Source organism: Myripristis murdjan, chromosome 9, assembly GCF_902150065.1.
Source record: "Myripristis murdjan chromosome 9, fMyrMur1.1, whole genome shotgun sequence".
In the NCBI taxonomy this organism is placed as follows: domain Eukaryota; kingdom Metazoa; phylum Chordata; class Actinopteri; order Holocentriformes; family Holocentridae; genus Myripristis; species Myripristis murdjan.
This window is the reverse complement of record NC_043988.1, coordinates 37,527,210-37,550,129: the sequence shown is the minus strand read 5'-3', so window position 1 is coordinate 37,550,129 and position 22,920 is coordinate 37,527,210. Positions and strand designations below refer to the sequence as shown.

At 43.8% G+C, this 22,920-nt stretch overlaps 1 protein-coding gene across 1 annotated transcript in view; it reads right to left on the bottom strand.

Moving 5' to 3' along the window:
* Positions 1 to 12,113, bottom strand: part of LOC115365032 (dynein heavy chain 8, axonemal-like) — a 47,501-nt gene extending 35,388 nt beyond the window's left edge. Inside the window, exons 1-17 of the mRNA XM_030059744.1 lie at positions 12,029 to 12,113; positions 11,777 to 11,911; positions 11,263 to 11,347; positions 10,384 to 10,535; positions 9,356 to 9,545; positions 9,046 to 9,209; positions 7,586 to 7,762; positions 6,513 to 6,626; positions 2,224 to 2,331; positions 2,000 to 2,101; positions 1,723 to 1,869; positions 1,433 to 1,630; positions 1,045 to 1,121; positions 837 to 936; positions 582 to 701; positions 345 to 480; positions 32 to 219 (exon numbers count right to left, since the gene is read on the bottom strand). Coding sequence (XP_029915604.1) covers positions 32 to 219; positions 345 to 480; positions 582 to 701; positions 837 to 936; positions 1,045 to 1,121; positions 1,433 to 1,630; positions 1,723 to 1,869; positions 2,000 to 2,101; positions 2,224 to 2,331; positions 6,513 to 6,626; positions 7,586 to 7,762; positions 9,046 to 9,209; positions 9,356 to 9,545; positions 10,384 to 10,535; positions 11,263 to 11,347; positions 11,777 to 11,911; positions 12,029 to 12,097 — 2,262 coding nt within the window. The 5' untranslated portion in view covers positions 12,098 to 12,113. The remainder of the gene's footprint in view (positions 1 to 31; positions 220 to 344; positions 481 to 581; positions 702 to 836; positions 937 to 1,044; positions 1,122 to 1,432; positions 1,631 to 1,722; positions 1,870 to 1,999; positions 2,102 to 2,223; positions 2,332 to 6,512; positions 6,627 to 7,585; positions 7,763 to 9,045; positions 9,210 to 9,355; positions 9,546 to 10,383; positions 10,536 to 11,262; positions 11,348 to 11,776; positions 11,912 to 12,028) is intronic.
* Positions 12,114 to 22,920: the final 10,807 nt, after the last annotated feature.

The following is a 22,920-nucleotide window of genomic DNA, read 5'->3' as shown; positions in this document are numbered from 1 at the left end:
CTACTGTTAAAACAGACTCATCCTGACCGACCTTTAGTTGGAGTTGAATGGCATTCAGCTTGTCTTCTGAGTGGAGCAGATACAGAGCCTGTTCTGGAACCTCCAGGCCCATCCTCAGCATGCACTTTGTCTCCCGAATGCCTTCAGATATTTTAGGGTCAAAGTTGACAAAAAGTTTTCCGGTCTTTTGGTGGGGAACCAGTAGTGTGACTCGTAAAGCTGTAAAGGAGAGAGGCATGGATACTAACTGAGTGATACAAATTCATAAAATGCAACTTAAGGTGTAATATGTGCCTGAGGTGCATCTGCAGGATCAATATATTCTGTTGAGGAAGGTCACCGACCATATTCTAGCCATGAGACATCCTTTTTCCAGGCTTTGTGGAGCAGAATCTCAAACTTCAAGAGCTCAAATGTAGTCCGGTTGTACATTTTCAACACTTTCTTTCCCTCAGGACACTTTAGGATGTCAGGGTATTCCTATTAAAGATAACAGATCCACTCAAAATTAAGAATGGTTGAAACAGAATCCAGCATTATGATAAATATTTATATTTGTTTTGATAAAAATTTTGGCTAACTTTTATGTATGACATGGGTTCCTCTATCATCTGGTGGAGGTGCCTGACCCACGTGATTCTGCCCGCCACAGGAGGCATGTCTCTGGCTAAAGGGGGGTTATCTCTGTGTTCCTGATAGAGCTATGGAGCACATTCACAAAGGCACATTTATTTTCTGATCAAAACAAGGTCCATGTGATCAACTTTAAAAGCAATTCTAGAATAATGTTATACTGTCCTACCAATATTCAGTTAGCTGTGTAAGCTTATGCTAACCTTAATCACAAACTCTACTTCTGAGGCATAGTGCTGAAGGAGACGATCCAAAGTCTTGGATACTTCTGTCTTTAAAAAGGGCAAGTTCAGCTTCTGAAAACTACAAAATAAGACATTAATGAGACTTACAAAAAAATATTGCTTTCACTCATTATTATGTAAATTCATCATTGGAATTAACAGTTAATCTCTATATATATATATCGACCTTTGTAACAGACACAAAGCTTGCCGTGAAGAGAGGATTTTCAGGAAACGTGAATTCATGAAAACCTGCAGCTGGTTCTGAACACAAGAACAAGAGATTTATTCATGTTAAATCTCTGGCAAACATATACTTTAAAAACAATATTTTATAAATATGTATTTAAAAATTATACATCAGAGGGAGTGTGAGGACCACCACACAATAATACATTAAAAGTGCCCCTCCAGTGTATTTTCATGGAAAAATCTTATAAATCTTATAAATCTTACATAATTTTATAAATCTTCTAAACATGTAATACTGATGATCAGAGATTTTTAAGGGGCTTACTGGCTGGAGGGGGACTTTACGTTTGGTATAGTAATAAACAACATGACAAAATACAAACCTCAAGATTGATGATTTGAGCCATAAACTCAGCGAAGTCCTTATCAAATTCATGTTTCCTTTGAGCCAGTACATCGCACTGCTTCTTCTTGGCCTTCATGGATATGCTGTGGAACTGCCTTGCCAGAACCTCAATGCCCTCAATGTTGGATTTTCCAAGAACAGAGAATGTCTCCACCACTGTGATCATCTGGGCGAGCTACACAAACAGAAAGGTTATTAGTGCCTGTGCAGGCCTTACAGTGACAGAGGGGTATTCAGATGTAAAGGTAACATGATGGTGTGTCACACCTTTTCCAGTCGCCTGCAGAAACCTTCAAACTTGCAGAAAATGTGCGTCTCTGAAACCTCAATGAGCCTCTTTCCGGTCCTTTCATTTGCCTGAGTTTTTGTTTTGTGGAAGCAAGACTGATACTCCTGATACAAATGGATACAGTCCTACCAATGACAATATGCAAAAAACAAAAACAAAAACACAACAACATAAGAGTTTAAGAATTAGATATCATAAGCAGTCATGAATGTGTTAGACTGGGTAAGTATTAATCTCTCTACGTGTCACCCAAACCTGAATTTTCTTGATGACGTCTTCAGCGTCCTGGTCCCAGATTTGACGGGTGCCGTTGTCAGTGATATGTGCTCTGCATGCTGTCAGCATCTGATTTGTAACCTGGAAAATTTACCAAGTACTCTCCAAATCCAAATCCAAGTTTCTCAATTACCATTCACTGACAAATTTGTAATATTTAAAACTTCCACTTTTCTAACTGTAAATCTAAATAAATGACTTACTTTTGCGAAGAGTCTGGTAATATTTTTACAGGTGTAGTAGTACCGTGAGACACTGTGAATCATCTGAATGACACTGATGAGGTGCTGAACGCTTTTCGCCATGGTACACTGAAATCAGACGAGCATGTATCAAACATCCTGATTCACAAAACTTTGATTACATAAGAAAAATATTATTGCCATCCATTTATTCATCATTTAATGCAGGGCTACTCAACCCGTGGCCTGCCACTGTCATACACTATATTACCAAAAGTATTCGCTCACCTGCCTTTACTCATACTATGAACTGAAGTGCCATCCCATTCCTAACCCATAGAGTTCAATATGATGTCGGTCCACCTTTTGCAGCTATTACAGCTTCAACTCTTCTGGAAGACTGTCCACAAGGTTGAGGAGAGTGTTTATAGGAATTTTTGACCATTCTTCCAAAAGCGCATTGGTGAGGTCACACACTGATGTTGGTCGAGAAGGCCTGGCTCTCAGTCTCCGCTCTAATTCATCCCAAAGGTGTTCTATCGGGTTCAGGTCAGGACTCTGTGCAGGCCAGTCAAGTTCATCCACACCAGACTCTGTCATCCATGTCTTTATGGACCTTGCTTTGTGCACTGGTGCACAGTCATGTTGGAAGAGGAAGGGGCCCGCTCCAAACTGTTCCCACAAGGTTGGGAGCATGGAATTGTCCAAAATGTTTTGGTATCCTGAAGCATTCAAAGTTCCTTTCACTGGAACTAAGGGGCCAAGCCCAGCTCCTGAAAAACAACCCCACACCATAATTCCTCCTCCACCAAATTTCACAGTCGGCACAATGCAGTCTGAAATGTACCGTTCTCCTGGCAACCTCCAAACCCAGACTCGTCCATCAGATTGCCAGATGGAAAAGCGTGATTCATCACTCCAGAGAACGCGTCTCCACTGCTCTAGAGGCCAGTGGCGGCGTGCTTTACACCATTGCATCCGACGCTTTGCATTGCACTTGGTGATGTGTGGCTTGGCTGCAGCTGCTCGGCCATGGAAACCCATTCCATGAAGCTCTCTGCGTACTGTACTTGGGCTAATCTGAAGGTCACATGAAGTTTGTAGCTCTGTAGCAATTGACTGTGCAGAAAGTCGGCGACCTCTTTGCACTATGCGCTTCAGCATCCGCTGACCCCTCTCCGTCACTTTACGTGGCCTACCACTTCGTGGCTGAGTTGCTGTTGTTCCCAAACGCTTCCATTTTGTTATAATAGAGCTGACAGTTGACTGTGGAATATTTAGGAGCGAGGAAATTTCACGACTGGATTTGTTGCACAGGTGGCATCCTATGACAGTTCCACGCCGGAATTCACTGAGCTCCTGAGAGCGGCCCATTCTTTCACAAATGTCTTGTTTCACAGTCTGCATGCCTGAGTGCTTGATTTTATACACCTGTGGCCAGGCCAAGTGATTAGGACACCTGATTCTGATCATTTGAATGGGTGAGCGAATACTTTTGGTAATATAGTGTATAATAAAATATTATTATTCTACGTAATTATTGACTTTCAGTCTGTGGACAATTAATTTCTATCACTGACCACAAGAGGGCGATCATGCATAGGCTATTGCGCTGATGTCATGAACCTGTTTTGACCTACTGACCAGAAGTGGGCGTGCCTCACCTTCCATAGCTGATGTACAAGTCCAGAACGTACACACCGCTTTCTGACACACCGCCTCCCGACACACCGTTTTCCAACACACCGCCTCCAGACACCCGACACACCGCCTCCTGACACACCACTTTCTGACACACAGCCTCCCGACACACCACTTTCTGACACACAGCCTCCCGACACACCACTTCCCAACCCACTGCCTCCCGACACCCAACAACGCTTCCTGACACACCGCTTTCCGACACACCGTCTCCCGACACACCGCCTCCTGACACACCGCCTCCCGACACACCGCCTCCCGACACACCGCCTCCCGACACCCCGCCTCCTGACACACCGCCTCCCGACACCCCGCCTGCCGACACACCGCTTCCTGACACCCGACACACCGCCTGCCGACACACCGCTTCCCGACACCCGACACACCGCTTCCCGACACCCAACACACCGCCACCCGGCACACCACTTCCCGACATCCGACACACCGCCTGCTGACACACCGCTTCCCGACACCCGGCACACCACCTCCCGACACCCGACACACCGCCTCCCGACACCCGACACACCGCTTCCCGACACCCGACACACCGCCTCTCGACACCCGACACACCGCCTCCTGACACCCGACACACCGCCTGCCGACACACCGCTTCCCGACACCCGACACCCTGCTTCCCGACACCCGACACACCGCCTCCTGACACCCGACACACCGCCTGCCGACACCCAACACACAGCCTCCTGACACCCGACACACCGCTTCCCGACACCCGACACACCGCCTGCCGACACCCAACACACAGCCTCCTGACACCCGACACACCGCTTCCCGACACCCGACACACCGCCTCCTGACACCCGACACACAGCCTCCTGACACCCGACACACCGCTTCCCGACACCCGACACACAGCCTCCTGACACCCGACACACCGCTTCCCGACACCCGACACACAGCCTCCTGACACCCGACACACCGCTTCCCGACACCCGACACACCGCCTCCTGACACCCAACACACAGCCTCCTGACACCCAACACACAGCCTCCCGACACACCGCCTCCTGACACCCAACACACAGCCTCCCGGCACACCGCCTCCTGACACCCAACACACAGCCTCCCGACACACCGCCTCCTGACACCCAACACACTGCCTCCCGACACCCAACACACTGCCTCCCGACACCCAACACACTGCCTCCCGACACCCAACACACAGCCTCCCGACACCCAACACACCGCCTCCTGACACCCAACGCACAGCCTCCCGACACACCGCCTCCTGACACCCAACACACAGCTTCCCGACACCCAACACACAGCCTCCCGACACACCGCCTCCTGACACCCGACACACCGCCTCTCGACACACCGCCTCCTGACACACCGCCTCCTGACACACTACTTTGCTGATTTACTACACGGACAGGAGGTGTGTGTATTTGGAAGTGCGCCCTACTCTGCAGGCGCATGCGCTGTGTGACAGGCCTTTAAACCTCTGAGCAATCATTTCATCATTAATCATTGCAGGACAATCTTTTATTCAGTGAGGTTTGGCCTTGGATGGAAATGGAGCTGTTTTCTGTATGTTTCATTAATTTTTAGACTCGTCTTGTAGCCTGTGACAAAATTATTGTTTAAACCTCCAAAATAGGACAGACACTTTGGACACAGCTGAATTTTGCTGAGTGGCCCCTGAGCCATCTTACGTTGAGTGGCCTTGATCTAATGGCTTCATTGCAGTGCATTAACCTGCAAATCAACCTGTGACAAAATTCAGTACACAACAATACTCTCTAAGTACTGAATGAATCTCTCCCTAATATGTAATGTGCTTAAGGGTGTATCAGCAGCATGTAAATTCAAAGTCTACAAACAAATTTACTGCTAGGAAACTCATACCTTTAAGTATTAACAAGAACATAGCTGAAAAAGGTTTTGTGGATTTTGTTTTGGGTCCAAGATTTCATCACTGAAGCTAAAAAACACCTTGGTTACAAGGTTACAAAGAGGTGTAGTTATATAAAAACACCTTGATGTCTGAATTAACTGATCCAAAAATGTGCTCTGATGTGCTCAGTGTCAAACATACATTTTAAAAAATCTGAACAAATAACACACAAGCAGCTGTACTTTTTCACGTGTTAGACAAAGCCATCACATAAGCATTCACTGTCAAGGCTGGATAAAGCAGGTGAACCTGAAGTGACACTTCCCCTGATGAGAGGAGATTTCAGAGACCTCAGGAGAAGAGCTGCTGAAGCTCATATAAAGGGTTTACAAAACAAGTGGAGGCAATCAAGCTATGCTACTCTTGCTAGACTGCACAAATGTCAGGTGACAGTGTTGTAGGGCAGGTGTCATTAGATTTCGTTCACAGGTGATCTGCTATTGATCTGCTGGCCAAGTGGGCCACTGGGGACATGATGAAGCATCTTTATTAGTGCACTATGTGTGAACATACACTGTACTTGGATTATGTTGCTATACCATCTGCAAATACACTATGTGTTAGGGAGATTTCTGTAAACTCTTAAATTAAATTAAATTAAACTTAAAATACATGTTCATAGATTAATGTGGAAGTGTTAACACCAGAATAAGAAATGCAAAGTTAGATGTAAGAGAGGTTATAATTATACACACCGGGTCACTGTTGTACAGAGGCTGGCAGGCTTCCTCCAGTGCGCCCAGGAATTTTGCATTATCTTTCGCCTCATTGGTGCGTTCTGTTATCTGTGCATCCAGCTTCCGCCACATCTGTACAGATACAGGAATGAAAGGGTTTCTTGGACTTTTTAATGTCATCCATTACAAGCCTGTGGCTGTTGATTTGAATTAAAAGTCTCACCTGGCAGGTTGATAGTGGCTTTGCCAGAACCTTATTCAAAAATGCTTACAACAATACAGCTAATTAAGATTAATTTAGCTCCCATCTAAGTAGCTAATATTAACATTAGCCTGAGATAGGATTTGAATTAGCTTCTAGTAATTTTTAAATAACTTCTGCTGCGACACTGTGACAGAGAGATCCACCAAACAGTGAGGTGCTTGTTTTGTCACAATGGAAATGACAGTGATCAATAAAGTTATTCAAAAAAACTCCTCAGCCAACATGTTGGCATCAGTGAACACCACAGTCTGTTGCGTGGCAATGGGAGCCACCCAGAGATACTGATTTGCTGAGAAAGGCCCACGCTGGCTCTGCCTGTTTGATTTCTATGGCTGCAGCTAAACAGTATCGTGTAGCTCGCAGCATCACCTCAGGCTGGACTGGCCAGGTTTGTCAAATCCGGGCACTTTGACTTCACTGAGCCCAGGGCATTGTCATCTGAGCTTTTACAAGTGTATACTCTAACATTTTCACACATTTTAACAGTCACCAGAAACTGTCCTGCTGAGGCAGCTCATGACCTGATGTTTCATGTTTCTCCACTGCTATACATAAAACTCTACTTTACTCTACTTTATTTTCAGCACACCACATAGTGTTTTATTTATTCATACATTATTTATACCTGCTTCATAATTTCCCCCATTATCAGTCATGAGGACATGAGCAGCTTTCTTTCAAGGCTCTGGCATGAGAATGAAATACTCTGTGAAGGCAAATCACTGCACTCAGAAAGACCCACAGAGGGCTTTGGAGTATGGGCAAAAAATAATTTTACACTTCTATCACACAGCAAACATTTCTCGTGTTATTCTACCCGCTGTACCTTCAGAGTCTTGGAGCCGTTGACAAAGAGCACCATGACCACTGCCTGACACTCTGGGCTTCTGATGTGATTAATGATGGAGTTGAACTTGACCGACTTCCTTTTCCAGAATTCCAGCTCTGTCAGCGGCCCTGCTGAGTCAGCTTCTCTCCTGACCTGGTCACTCTCTGTGAGGACCTGATGACCACAGACATTAAGAGGTTAAATGTTCTTTCCACAGGGCAGGGCTGCACTCTGATCACTTCTAATTGAATTGATTTAGGATGTATAGTTTCTCTAAATAGAAATCTTTTGCCATAAAAAGTTTATGTACAACCCATAAATAAAGACTGAAAATAACATGCTAGTACTTAATCTCTTCAGCTCCACCATGGACATGAGCATCCTTGGCCAAGATATTATATTTCAGAGGTTCAATCTTGAAGCCCGAGTGAAGATACTGGTATCACATGAAACCAGAAGACCTAAGGATTCCACTGATACCATGACCAGCTAGATCATCAAGCTCGAGGACCAAGTATCGCTTCAAATTTCAGTAAAATTTTGGTGAGGTGAAAAACTTGCATGGCTGTTTTCAGCAGGGTCCCTTGACCTCTGACCTCCAGATGTATGAATGAAAATGAGTTGAAATCTCCAAAGGTCAAAATTTTTTGACACCAAATCAAAGCCTGAATTTTCCTGTGGTGTTCCTCAAGGTCTTGGTATTTTGCAGGATTTTTGATCATTTTAATTAATTCTCCAGTGGTCAAAAATGGTCAAATTTCCCACCAAATCTGTGTAACAAATGGTATCAACCCAAAATTTGGTGAAACAACTTACAAGATATAAAAAAGCATGGGAATGGTCATCATATCCTAGATCTAAATAATGTTCTTACCCCTATGGACTATAAAATTTCAAAAATTTGAATCGGTGCCTAAAACCAGGTGTATGTCTCATTAGTGCCGCTGGACATCCAAGCATTTTTTTCAGCTCAAAATGGTGTGTTTTCCAGTCTGTATGTACTTCCTTCACTCTGGAGCAGTACACCCCTGGTGAAGCTCTTAGCCCAAACTTTGTACAATAATGCTGCTTGGACACTGTAGTGCAGGGTTACTCATTGCGTGTCTCGTGAGCCACATGCAGCTCGCCAAGCTTTAATTGGTGGCTCGCATGGCAGCCAGTGATTTATATGGTAATGCAGCCAATACACATAATTCACAAAAAATATATATTCAAACAGTGTTGTGCAGTAGTGGTGTTACAAGTAGCGACGTTACTAGTTTAACTACATTTGTCAGTAGCGTGGTCGTAGCGTCGCTGTTTTCCAAATCAAACAGCTTTTAAGTAGTGAAACTATTTTACTGATCAAACTGGTGTTTTGTAGTGAAAGCGTCTCTCCTGTCGACTTTGTCCTACCAGTGTGGCTCTCATGAAAAAAAGAGTGAGGATCACTGCTGTAGTGTCTTGTCATCACCAACCTGCTCAATCCGCTCAAACCACTGCTTCAGGATTTGTTCCAGCCGCTGCACCATGTCTACGTCTGCTGCTGCAGCTTTTAGATCATCCAGGAGAATCAGTTTGGAGTAATCAACGTCGGTGGGTATGTTGAAATGGACAACACTCTCAATCCTCAGTTGGACATCTGGAACACATACGAGAGCTGATTTATCACATTATTATGACTACTTGCTGACCCATGTTCGCTTGTAGTAATATCATTCACAGTAATGGAATATCGCAACAAAGTTGATTGATTATTTACATCAACCTGGAGAAATCTGGACTTACTATCTAAGAAGGTAATGGAACGTTTTAAGGTGTCCTTGAAGTTCTGTTTCAGTTTTTCTCCGTGTTGAGATTTATTTATGCCTCCCCAGTCTTGTGCTGCATTCAAGGATGGCAGCAGAAATTTGGACAACAGATTGCAGGTTCCTTTCAGGATGCCATCAGTGGCATCCAGCATCGAGAAGTAGATCTCCTATAAAGCAATAAGGCATGATCATTTTTTACTTTACACAATGCAAAATCACAAGTGAAAACTAGCTCTGTGCTGGTTACTACTGGCAGTGGTGAGGATTTTCACTAGCAGTGCAACGGTTTTTAGTGTGTTCTTTTAACACAGTGACATAAAGACAGTGCTCCAGAGTGAAATACCATCAAAACAAAGAAAAAAAGAACTGATGATGATGATATCCAGTCTATGTTTATCACTATTATTCTTATCATTGATATGAATAAATAACACTATATAGTACACATGTAGCCACCACATTCTCCGTGGAATTGCTAAAATAGTTTAAAAATTTACTTATATTTACATTTTTCCATGTCTGAGACATATTCCACATATATAGATATTACTGAAAGGTGCCAGTTATGCAATGTTGCTGGCTTGCAGCTCATTTTCTGTCTGTTTTTGCTTAGAACTGCACGCCTCACATGTGACGCCCCGCAGGCTGTGTCTGCTCTGATCTGTTCGCATGGACGGCACACATGGTGACATACCTTGTTGTACAGATATACCGACCTCCAGTTTTCTATGTATTATTCTTATTTAAGTAATTCTGTGTTTCTTTTTTACTTTGAGTAATAAGCACTAGCAGCTACAGTAAACCAGAGTCAGATTCCTTGCATGAATATGCACGCATGCAATAAAGCTGATTGCAATTCTGACCCAATTTCTCCTCAAGGATCAATAAAACTGTTCCTGATTCACATTCTAAATCCTACACACAGTTTAAAAGGAAACTCCAACTCTAAAACAATAGATGACTTCCTACAACAACCATCATTTTAGGGATAAAAGACTGTCTTACCTTGTGTACACTGTCTGGATTGACAGGAGAGTCAAGCCTAGTTCTCACAAAAAAGCAGCACACGCCTGTGAGACATGTCTGCGATAAATCTGCCAAAAATAATCTCAGTATTTTAGCCCTTTTGGCTGTTCCAGTGAATGAGCGGCCACACTCTGAAAAGAAACGCAACAGAATGCTTCTGAGTGACTTAACAAACAGCAATTTGCTGATACAGCATATATAACACATATATAATATACACACACAGATATTTACTGCAGAGATTGCACAGCAACCATCACGTTCAACACATTAAAATGGACACTTCTAACTGGACCCGCGGCATGTCATTTCAGAAGAGTGACACACAGAACCTCTCAACACTGAACATGATGTAAACATCTGCTTTAAGGACAGCTGCTTGCATTTATTTTGGTGATGTGTTCATTCTCCATACTGTATTTTTTGATTGGACAGTATGGTATGAGTTTTACTTCATACCCAAGATTTACTTTGGACAGGCTTGTCTCAAAGAAAAGAAGAGTGAGGAAGTCTCCGCTCTGAGATTCACCTACTTGTCATCTTTATACACAAGGAAATAAGCAGCAACAAAAAAGAAAGCACAATTACTTTGGGCAATTATTTTTTATCATTATTGTTATCATTATCACTATTATTTTAATTACTAGAGAGATCTAACGTAATTGAAAAAGGAAAAAGGATTTAAATCTATGAAACTGCAGCATTTTGGTATTGCGGAAAACATTTAACATTGTTGCCCAGTTTTAACCTGGTATGAGCCAATATTCAATACTGGTATTAGTACCAATGTATCTGTCATGATGACGCAGTTTAGGCCAGCAGGTTCATCTGTGACTGTATTCCTTGATTCACACCTACCTACTCCTGGGATGTCAGACATTTGGTACACAAAGGAGATTGTTTTACATCCTCCTTTGGCAAAGAAATCATCAAATGGGGCCAGCTATTCAGTAAGAAAACAGAAAATGATAAACACAATTTTAGCACTGATTTGCTTACATAGTAAGTACAACAATGATTGAGACATTAAAAAATTCATGCTAAAACAGAATTCATCACTGATAGTTTTATAATGATGTGCTAATCAATGTGCAGAGGACTGTTTAACCAGAGAGAGAGAGAGAGAGAGAGATAGAGAGAGAGAGCAGGGGTGGAGTGAGCTCAAAAGTGAATACGTCCTAGAGAACATTCACCACGTTCCCCTGCAACACAGCACCTAAGCCTCCACAAAGCCAGGGTAAACCCTGACTATCATGAACGTAGCAGTGTGGCGGGCAGCCTGTCCACAGCACCGTATTGTAATATTGCGGTTATCGTGACAGCCCTAATCACAAGATGTTAACTATAATTCATCCTGGAGGAACAAACTCACAGATGGTGAATCTAAAACAAAGTCTTGGACGGTTTGCAGGTCCAGGGAGAGTCTGTCAGCCAGGATGTCCAACATGTACTTGTGTGCAGGGCCGAGGAGCTTCTTCCTGGCAGCTCTTGCCTCCCTGTATCTGGCCTGATGAAAGGAAAAAGGTTCTAATGGTCAGAATAGCTGCATACCACTATTACAGGAAGAAAGGGCTGCTTGTTGTATTCTGTGGGCCGACATGTGACGGCATCAGTTTTTACATACCACTTCACTCTCCTTCAGGGACTTGTGCCTTCTTGTTTCCTCCCTTCGGCTGCGTACGTCTCGCTCCATCGTGAGCGGCTCTGGCTCACAGGGTGTCACCTGCTTCTGTGTAAAAAAGCAGTGTGACAGAATTAGCAGCCAGTGACAGAGCCTCATCTTTAGCTGCCTGTAAGCCAGCGGGTCTTCAGATATACTTTAATGTCATTCACATTACACACTGACATGTGAATAACATTCACATGTCATTCACAGGTCTAATGCACAGAGTAAAAAATTATATGGATCCTTTTGCACTATTCATGTCTCCGTTTCTTGACACTTGTTAATCCTGTTTGAAAGCTAGACACCTTCCCACTGTGACGGCCGAGTCGCACTTTCTGAAATTTCTGAAAGCCTAAAAGACTACCAAGAATACAGCATGATTTCAATAAAAGCATACTACTCAGTCCTAAATATAATAGGAGGTGAGATTCTGGAACATAAACAGCATTTAAAGGCTGTTTTATGGTTGTAATGTGTGTAATTTGCATTTTCACTGGTGAGTTCTATCGGTGTCATGAAAATGGAAACAACTGAGGACATCAGTACACATCAATGGTTACCAACTCTTCTCACAATTATTATTATTTTTTTTGGCATTTCTGCTTTTTATTTGACAGTCAAAGATAGACAGGAAAGGCAGGGGAGAGAGAGGGAATGACCTGAAGCAAAGGACTTGAGGTCAGATTGGAACCCTGGTCGCTGCAATTGGGACTAAGCCCTGGTACATGGTACACGCTCTTAACCAGTGAGCCACTGGGGCGCCACGTCCCCACTGATTTTATTCCCTTCCGTGATTTGACAGACCAAACACTGTTCGATGATATCACTCTGGTCAGCAGAAATGTCTCACAAGCATTAAACAGCATTAAAATTTCATCTTTTTCCTTTGCTGCAGATAAAACAATAATTGGTGAGTTCAGCTTTTTGCTGTGTACAATATGGTTTTGTATTTTGCTCTCAAGGTTACAATGCATAACTTAGATTCCCCAAGTTTGCTGTAAATGGATTTGGGAAAACATGGAAAATCTACTCTCAGTCTCAGTGGAGACTGCTAAGGCCTTGTTTTGCAAAAGTGGATAAAATAAAAATCTTAGTAATAACATTGGTAATAATATTAACAACATTTTAGTTATATAGCACCTGTCATACAGGGGATGTAGTTCACTGTTTTAGAATAGAGTGATAACAACAACAACAACAACAACAACAACAACAATAACAATGTAAAAATACAAAATTCCTTGACATTTGTCTTATTTGTTTCTGTATCCCATGGATTTCCCAGGCTATATTAACTAAATCTCATCTTTAACCTCGACTTGCCACTTTACTTCCGGTCCCGATTGCAGGTAAAACTAATTTTGATATTCAAAAGCTGATATCCATTTGTTTGGATCAGCTGAGCGCTTCACCTGCACTGTCTAACAATAGTATGTTTTCTTTTTTTAGAAAAATAGATAACATACACCCAGAGCAATATCTGTTGCACAGAACTGAATTAGGATTAGGATTAATAATGTACTGAACCTGCCTGTCTCTCTCCCACACACACACACACACACACACACACACACACACACACACACACACACACACACACACACAACACTGCAGGTTTCAGTGTTTTTAAAGACCAGCTGAATTACCTTTAATTTGCCACATAGCTCTCTGTGTTAGCTAGCGTAGCCACCTGCCGCTAGCTAACATTAGCTCGCAAGCTAAGCCTCCGTTCTCATGAATAAAGTGAGCAGAAGCGCTCGGTGACATGCCGCTAACTTCACCCAGCTAACAGCTCAGACTTTACATTTGTGGAGTGTAATGTGCTAATGTCAAATCCTTACTTACACGGTCCTCCGGTGGAAAGCGCTGTGTCGTTTAAGCCGTTAGTTGGCCCGACGGTTAGAAATTTAAATCTGAACTTGGTTACTGTTGCCAGGCGCGGAGGTGCGAGGCGCGCGCGGCGCTCCGGCGGCGCTCCGCTGCTGCGGGGCGACTCTCCGCCTCCCTGCAGGCTGCGGGGCTCCCCGGCCTGTATCAACACTAGTCCAGTCATTTTAGGCCAAAATTGGGGTCAACCTCGGACAAACTGCAAGAGAAGCAAACTCAACTGATTCTGTATCCTCAGTTTGTCCTGAGTGAGGGGAAAAAGTCCCAAGGAATCCCATTGGTGGAAAGTTTTGAAAATCAACTCTATATGACCATATAATACCAAAAAACACTGTTTTTAACACACAGGGGAAAGGGGTTCAACATTTTACTTTCAGATATCACTATAAAAATTCACAAGTTGATTACACACACAAAGACGAGAAAAAAAGTCAATAGTGACCTTTTAATTCACTGTTATATAGTAACCTTTTAATTCAAGGTTACTATATATATAGTAACCTTTTAATTCACTGTTTAAATGTCTGTTCTGGCATTTATTCCTTATATTCCTTATTAGCGCATATCAAATCAGATAATGTGTGATATGCAGGGGCGTCGTAGTGGGGGGAAAAGCGGGACTGATTACCCAGGGCCACAATGGGGGAGGGGGCCCTCGAAAGGCCTGAAATAAAAAGGTTTGCCTATTGGCCGGCTACACAAGGGTCCAATAAGATTTCTTTTCATGGGGCCCAAAATCCCTGGCGGCGCCCCTGGTGATATGCATGTGTAAACAGAATAATTCAAAGAACTTGTAATTGACTTTTTTTCTCATCTTTGTGTGTGTAATCAACTTGTGAATTTTTATAGTGATATCTGAAAGTAAAATTTGGAACCCCTTTCCCTTGTGTGTTAAAAACAGTGTTTTTTGGTATTATATGGTCATAAATAGGTGATTTTCAAAACTTTCCACCAATGGGATTCTTTGGGACATTTTTTTCCCCTCACTCAGGACAAACTGAGGATCCAAAATCAGTTGAGTTTGCTTCTCTTGCATTTTGTCCGAGGTTTTTTCATAAAATGACTGGACAACACCGAGTTCGCCAAGTTCGGGCCTGCGAACTTTTGAAGTTGGGACTTGGCGAGGTGGACTCGGGAGAACAGACTTGGGAGGACGGACAGCTGGAACAGCAGCAACTTGATGACTTCTCCATCTCAGCTGCCTTGGTAATATTTAATATAACCAGATATCCTTTAATGTTTATATTAAAAAAGAAAATTATATAAACACTACTCTGCCTCCTCCGTTTCCATAAATAAATTCCATGTAATTTATCTAATTTAATTAAAATAACTTACTGCCCACAGCTCAGAGAGCTACTATTGATATATATTCGATTTCCCCAATTTGATTTGATTGATTATATATTACACTGCAAAATTTTTCACTGTGAATTCACAATAAATTATTGGATACGTTTTGCGTGACTTTCACAGTAAGGATTACAGCAATATACTGTGAAATGTACTTACAGCAATTTACTGTAATTTCACATCTGTGATATTACAATGCGTTGTTGTAAAAGCACAACTGTGTACTGTAACTTCACAGCTTCAATGACAAAACAATTACTGTAATATTACAGTACATTACTGGGGAATTACAACCTTTTGCTGTACATCATTACAACAAGGCCCTGTACTTTTACTGTGTGTACTGTGAAAGTAATGCACACGTTGACAGCAATTTACTGTGAATTTACTGTATACTGTGGAAATCATGCAAAAATTGGCCAATAATTTACTGTGAAAGTAATGCAGATGAAGTTTCCATTTACTGTGAATTTACAATCATTGTACAATTAACACACCAACACACAACTCTGAGGTAAAGTCAGTTAAATTACTGGCCAATTTCTGCATGATTTCCACAGTATACATAGTAAATTCACAGTATTACTGTCAACTTGTGCATTACTTTCACAGTACACACAGTAAAAGTACAGGGCCTTGTTGTAATGATGTACAGCAAAAGGTTGTAATTCCCCAGTAATGTACTGTAATATCACAGTAATTGCTTTGTCATTGAAGCTGTGAAGTTACAGTACACAGTTGTGCTTTTACAACAGTGCATTGTAATATCACAGATGTGAAATTACAGTAAATTGCTGTGAGTACATTTCACAGTATATTGCTGTAATCCTTACTGTGAAAGTCATGCAAAACTTATCCAATAATTTATTGTGAATTCACAGCGAAAAATTTTGCAGTGTGCTATTTCATCATAGTTTTCTTTAATTTCATTAAAGAGCTCCACTCTCTTCTGTAAAAGCTTCAGTGATTTCTGAAGTTCTCTCTTGGGATTTTGTGCAGCTTCATCTTCATTGATTAAATTTGTTTTCCGAGTCAGAGTGAACAAACGTCCACAAACACACATCTGACACCTTCAGGGAACCCAGAGGGAGACCTGAGGGTAACATGTGCTTTATCAAACTCACAGTTACAGTTTTATTGAACTTGCTATAGCAGAGGCTCATTATTTTAGGAATTATACATGACTGACATTTTATAAATTGACAAATCTCATGTAGATCCTGCAGTACTCCAGCGTACCACTAGGGGGTTCTGTCCTCCTGCACTGCAGCCCACAGTCTGCAGGCTGGAAGTGATTTCCTGCTCAGCAGCCGCACCGTCTCAGCCTGTCTGAAAACACAACACACACACACACACACACACACACAACACAGACTACACAACACACACAACACACACACACAACACAGACTACACAACACACAACACAACACAACACACACAACACAGACTACACAACACACACACACACACAACACAGACTACACAACACAACACACACAACACAGACTACACAACACACACAACACACACAACACAACACACACAACACAGACTACACAACACACACAACACACACAACACAACACACACAACACAGACTACACAACACACACAAGAAAACAGAATAAAGCAGACAGACAAGCTTTCACCTGTCTGTCTGTCTGTCTGTCTGAGACCTGCAAGCCAACTGGAACCACACACACACACACACACACACTTTTTTATTACAAACAGCTCCTTCTTCATCTGCTTTTTTATGTTTCAATACAGTAGAAACTGTTTTCTGCTTTGGAATTCAGAACCAACACACACACACACACACACACACACACACACACACAAACACACACACACACACACACACACACACACACACACACAAACACACACACAGTTGCTGCTGTACTGCTCACTGTTATTTTTCCAGACTGCCTTGTACAAATGTTTTTCATAACAGCCAGCTGTGTTCTTGTGTGTGTGTGTGTGTGTGTGTGTGTGTGTGTGTGTGTGTGTGTGTGTGTGTATGTGCGCGTGTGTGCACACCATGACAAAACAGCATCAGTTGACGCTAAGCGCTTGGCCAGGACGGCCTGCAGGATGTGGACGAGTTTGAACATTAAATATCTCTTCCAGGTTCGTGCTTCAGCGCTGTGCCTCTGCCAGGAGGCCAGGGGGCGCTCTCCTCTGTGACGGCTTCTCTTTCCATGTGGAGCTGCATTTCTCTCACAGCAGTGCTGGGTTTCTACTGAGGGACATAAAGGAGAACAGGACAGATACTTTTTGTCCATTATGGCTTTTGTTTTGGGGGGATTTTCCCTTTATGCTGTTTACCGAAGTAAAGGATCTGAGGACTTTTCCATCTCTGCTGGATCCTCACCACATGGGAATCATTTCTTGCAGTTTGTTCCACAGCAGCAGAGCCACACACGTTCAGCTGCAGCTCAACTGAGACATGAAGCTGCTTCAGATCCAGACGACAGGAAAACATTCACAGAGTCAGAGAAATGATGTGAGAAATGATGTGAGAAATGATGTGAGAAATGATGTGAGAAATGATGTGTGACGCTGAATCAAACGTCCACAGCACTGTTCATGTGGCCGAGTCACTTCCACAGGGGAAGCCCCTCAGCAGCCCGGCACAACCCGTGTGCTGTGTGCCTGTTTTAGACAAAAATGAAAATAAATTCAACAGACATGATGAAAGGATATCAGAAATTAAGAAATCACACAGTCTAATTACCATAACACATCACCAGCACGTCACATGTCCTTAAAGGCAGTATCTCCTGCCACTAGGGGGCGCTGTTTCAAACAAACCCATCAGAACAACAGCCTCACATTGTCTTGATAAAAGGAGTTTGCGTGTCGTGGTGATCCTCTGCTCGCTCCGTCACATCTCTGAGCCTGAGCAGCTTCCACCTGTACCTGAGTCTCACTGCAGCCTCACAGAGACACGCAGCACCAAAATAAAAAGGCACCACGCATTTAATGCAACACATATGGAGCAAGTTTCTCAGCCATTTCCTTTGGCATCCAAATCATCTTTCAGCAGCCACATTCACCAAATCACTTTCTGATTATTATCCTCCAAAGCCTTTTGCAGTACAGATTTCACAGCCTGTCATGGCATGTCAACATTTTCCAAACCTGCTCTCAGTTTCTCTTCAGTCATGATGAGCGAACGCTGCCATTCAGCCTTGTCACCAGCAGATGGTGCTGTTACTTTTCCAGCCAACAGATCTGAACATCTCACTCTGTTGTCTGTCCATTTCCCTTCATCTTCAGTGACTGTTGCTCATGGAGAGCCACTTTCTGAAGATAAAAAAACACAGATATGAAATATCACTGCATTAACAAAACAAAAAGACTTTTTGCAGCCATAAATGAAATAGAACCAGCAGGTTTTTGTGCATATAAACATGCAAAACCACAGACAGAAAAATCATTCAGGTGATGTACATGATATTAAGCAGCAATAAACAAATAAATAGGCCTCCTTAAGATTTTATTTGCTTTTTATTCTTTTTGGTGTGTTTAGTTGTGGGTGCTGTCTCCGTCCCGTGGCAGCGAGGAGCCTGTCCCGGTGCAGAGGACAGGTCCTCCGCTCGTCCACGTTTGGTGCTGAGTCCTCAGGTTTATATTGATTTGGACTATGTCTTCATTTATTGTAGGTTACATTTTAATATGTTCCTGCGGTGCGGCTCATGCACTCGGGCCTCCTGTCTGTCTGTCTGTCTGTCTGTCTGTCTGTCTGTCTGTCTGTCTGTCTGTCTGTCTGTCTGTCTGAAGGGACGCAGGACGGCACAGCCACCGCACTTCCTGTTTCATTGGAGCAGCCGGCCACCAGGGTGCGCTCTGTTGTCCCTCTTGAGCCTTTTCAAGGTGGGCGGTGTTGTGACCCAGTAACCATGGTAACTAGCTAGTGATATGCTCCCCAACATTACTCAGTCTTGTGCACTGTAATGTCAGCTGGCGCTGTGCTAATGTTAGCTACAGTGAGCATCAGCGTGTTAGCATGTGTGTGGTGTGTGTTGGCCACAGCGGCGAGTGTGACGTGTGTGTGACCGCGGCGGCACCATCAGACCGAGAGCCTGCAACTTCCTGTCTGAGCCAGGGCTCTGCGGCGCCCCCCGGTGGCTCTGCACACCAATCACAGAGAGTCTGGCCCCTCTCCTGCCTGCTGATTGGCTCACACCCAGACTGATGCTGAGGCTGCGTCCAAAACGCAAATCTGTTTCACATGTCCACCGTGTGTGTGTGTGTGTGTGTGTGTGTGTGTGTGTGTGTGTGTGTGTGTGTGTGCCCTGCAGTGTCTCCTGCTCTGTAATTATGACCAGACAGAGAGAAACAGACACATTCCAGAAATATCTACTGACTGAAGCCTGAGGGACAGACAGACAGGCAGACAGAGAGAGAGACAGAAGACAGGCAGGCAGACAGAGAGAGAGAGACAGACAGGCAGACAGACAGGCAGACAGAGAGAGAGAGACAGACAGACAGGCAGACAGAGAGAGAGACAGACAGGCAAGCAGACAGACAGACAGGCAGACAGAGAGAGAGACAGACAGACAGACAGACAGACAGGCAGACAGAGAGAGAGACAGACAGAGAGACAGGAAAGATAGATAGATAGATAGCCTTTATTGTCCCAAAGGGAAATTCTTTTTCACAACCTGTCACAGAAACCAACATTAACACACACAATGCACAAATAAACAACATCACCCGGCACCCAAACAACATATAACAAATAACAAACAAATATCAGACAAATAACAAACACCACCCGACATTGAACAATCCCAACGAGCGTCTGTCATAGCGTCTGTCTGTTTCCAGATGGCAGCAGTCTGAGTGTGTGTGTGTGTGTGTGTGTGTGTGTGTGTGTGTGACTGCCACGCTGTGTCTGGCCGCCGCAGGGAAAAAATAAAATCACTGTTAGTAAATCCCATAGAATAAGAAAAAAAATCCAATTTTTCCTCAGAAATTTCCAACTTTATAAAAGCAGAATTTTTGAGTTTTTTTCCTCATAAATCTACATCTTCCCATGACCCTTGTGAGGATAAGCGGTTTGGAAAATGAATGAATGAATTTACGTCTTTAATCACAGAATTTCTGTGTTTTTTTATATAAACGTGCGACTGATTGATCACAGGATTTTCAAGCTTTTTAAATACATTTCTGAGATTTTTCTCATAAATGTACGACTTTAATATCAGAGAATATCCAAGGTCAATAAGTTTCCTTTAATCTTGAAAAGTCTGAGTTTTGTTCTCTGAATAAAGTATAAGTATAAAAAATACAAACCATCAAACAGCTTTCAGTTGATTATGGAGTTTTGTCAACATCAATACAAAAAAAAAAAACATTGTTTTGGTTTTGGGGTCACGGTTTGTTTTGTTCTCTGTGTTTTTTCTGATTTACAAAAAATATAATAAAATTTAATTAAATTTTTTTTTTTTTCCCCAGTATCAAAATCCACAGGTGACCTCCCAGGTTCTGGAGCTGGTCCTGTCCCAGAATAAAACCTGTCCCAGGATAAATTATGCTGCAGTGTCCCTGCTGGGCTGCAGGTGGCGCCTCAGCTCGGCTGATATTTACCTGCATCAGGTTTCAGCTGCAGCCCTGAGCTGTCAGGCCGCACAGCGCCCCCTGCAGGCGGACGTGTCCTGTGTGCTCAGAGCAGATCGGCCTGCAGGAAACGCCTCGGCTTCCCTGAGGCCGAGTCTCCGCGGCTCAAAATAAATCCTGCGGTTTCCCTCGGAGACCAGATCCTAAATCTGCTCACCGGGTCCAGACCGGATCAGAGGCTCTGGCAGGAAACCCTCAGCGGCTCCTGCCGGGAACCCAAGACGCCGCGGGTTCTCACTCGTGTCATGTCAGCGATTTTCCTGAAGTTAAATACAGAAGCTGGCCCGTTACCATGGCTACAGCTCACATAAATAAATATGGCCGTCCTTGTTGGGCGTCGATTTAAAGGGAAACCAGCCGATCGAAGCTGCTCTGACTCATAACCCAGACGTGAACACCTGTCACCTGTCCTGATGACATCACAGCGCCCACAGGTGGACGCAAAGACACACTGCTGCTCTGCTAGCAGCAGGTAGGTTATGAGAGCATTACTAGCTAGTTAGCTGAATGCAGCTGTCATGCTAATGGTTATACAGACAGACTGTTAGCAAGGCTAACCTGTTAGCTGTAGCTGTGCTCTGTGTGTTGATCATCTGAATGCTCCTCCACATTTTCCACGTCAACAAACCGTTCATCAATAAAGGTTTCACAGCTCAGAGTCAGACTGGGAGTCTGTGTTTGAGGCAGCCGCCTCATAATGTTCTGCTCAACATCCAGAAACCACACAGCTGATGATTGGCTGTGGAAAGCAAAACGTTTCCCCGCTTAGGGACTATTTTCCCTGGAGGAGGAGGAGGAGGAGGAGGAGGAGGAGGAGGAGGAGGAGGAGGAGGAGGGAGCGTTTCAGTGTGAAAAAGTCCTGAAAAGCCAACAGTGCTGCTGCTTTTAGGAAAACTCATGTGGAGGACTTTATTGGGCTGATGGAGTACGGGACTATTTTCCCTGGCGGAGGAAGCTTTTACAACAGGCGACAGGGCTTTCCTGTGTGGAGCCGCCCGCTGCCCCGCCGCAGGTGGGATGGGGATCGATGGAGGTTAAGCCCTTACCGTCTGAAACAGCGTGGCTCATCAGACAAAAGAAAACAAATACGTCACGTTGCAGCTTCGCCTCCAGAGTCCGGGGGCGGCGCCGCCTTCACATGAGGCGTCAAAATGTGGGAAAGCAGAGGAACGAGTTCACTGCAGTTTTTACTTTTACCACTTTGATTAAAAACCATCGTCTATAAAGTGTGAATCAGAAGAAGAAAACGTTATTTTATTGTTTGGCAGCGGTTACGTCCCACAGCACAAATACACACAGGAAGACGCCTGAAGGCAGCGTGAGAGCCCAGGCGGTCTGTGGTTAGTTATGGGGCTTTTCCACCTGTACCGACTCGGCTCGACTCGGCTCGGTTTGAGAGCTTTTCCATCAGGTGGTGGTTCCTGGTAGCAGGTCCCATTTTAGGACCCACTCGGCCGGGGCTCTAGGCGAGCTGAGTCGAGCCGAAATGTGACGTAAACGCTGTGCAGGCCACTGATTGGACGGGGAGCGACGACACATGACAGCGACTCCTGCACGAAAACCAAACCCGGCATTTAAAAAAAAAAAAAAAAAAAAAAAAAAAAATGGCAGCAGCGAGCGTGTGCATTGATCATCACTGAAGTTGGCAAAGAAAATGGCGAGCAAACCGGCACCGCGGTCACATGAAGAGGTGGAGACTTTTCTGAGCTTGGTGGCCCAAAGAGTCCAGAGGGAGCTGGACGGTGCGCCGCGTTGCTATGACGACTCCACCCACGGCGAGCTGGGACTCAGCTGTCATGGAAAACCACCCAAACCGAGTCGAGGCGAGTAGGTGCTCGTGGAAAAGAGCCATCAGTGAAGTGACAGCAGAGACAGACAGAACATTTTAAGATACGTTTATTTGTAATAAAGTTGGCGTGTTGCCGCCTTGTGGGTTACTCTGAATAATATCAGGATATATTAACATAAATATGATG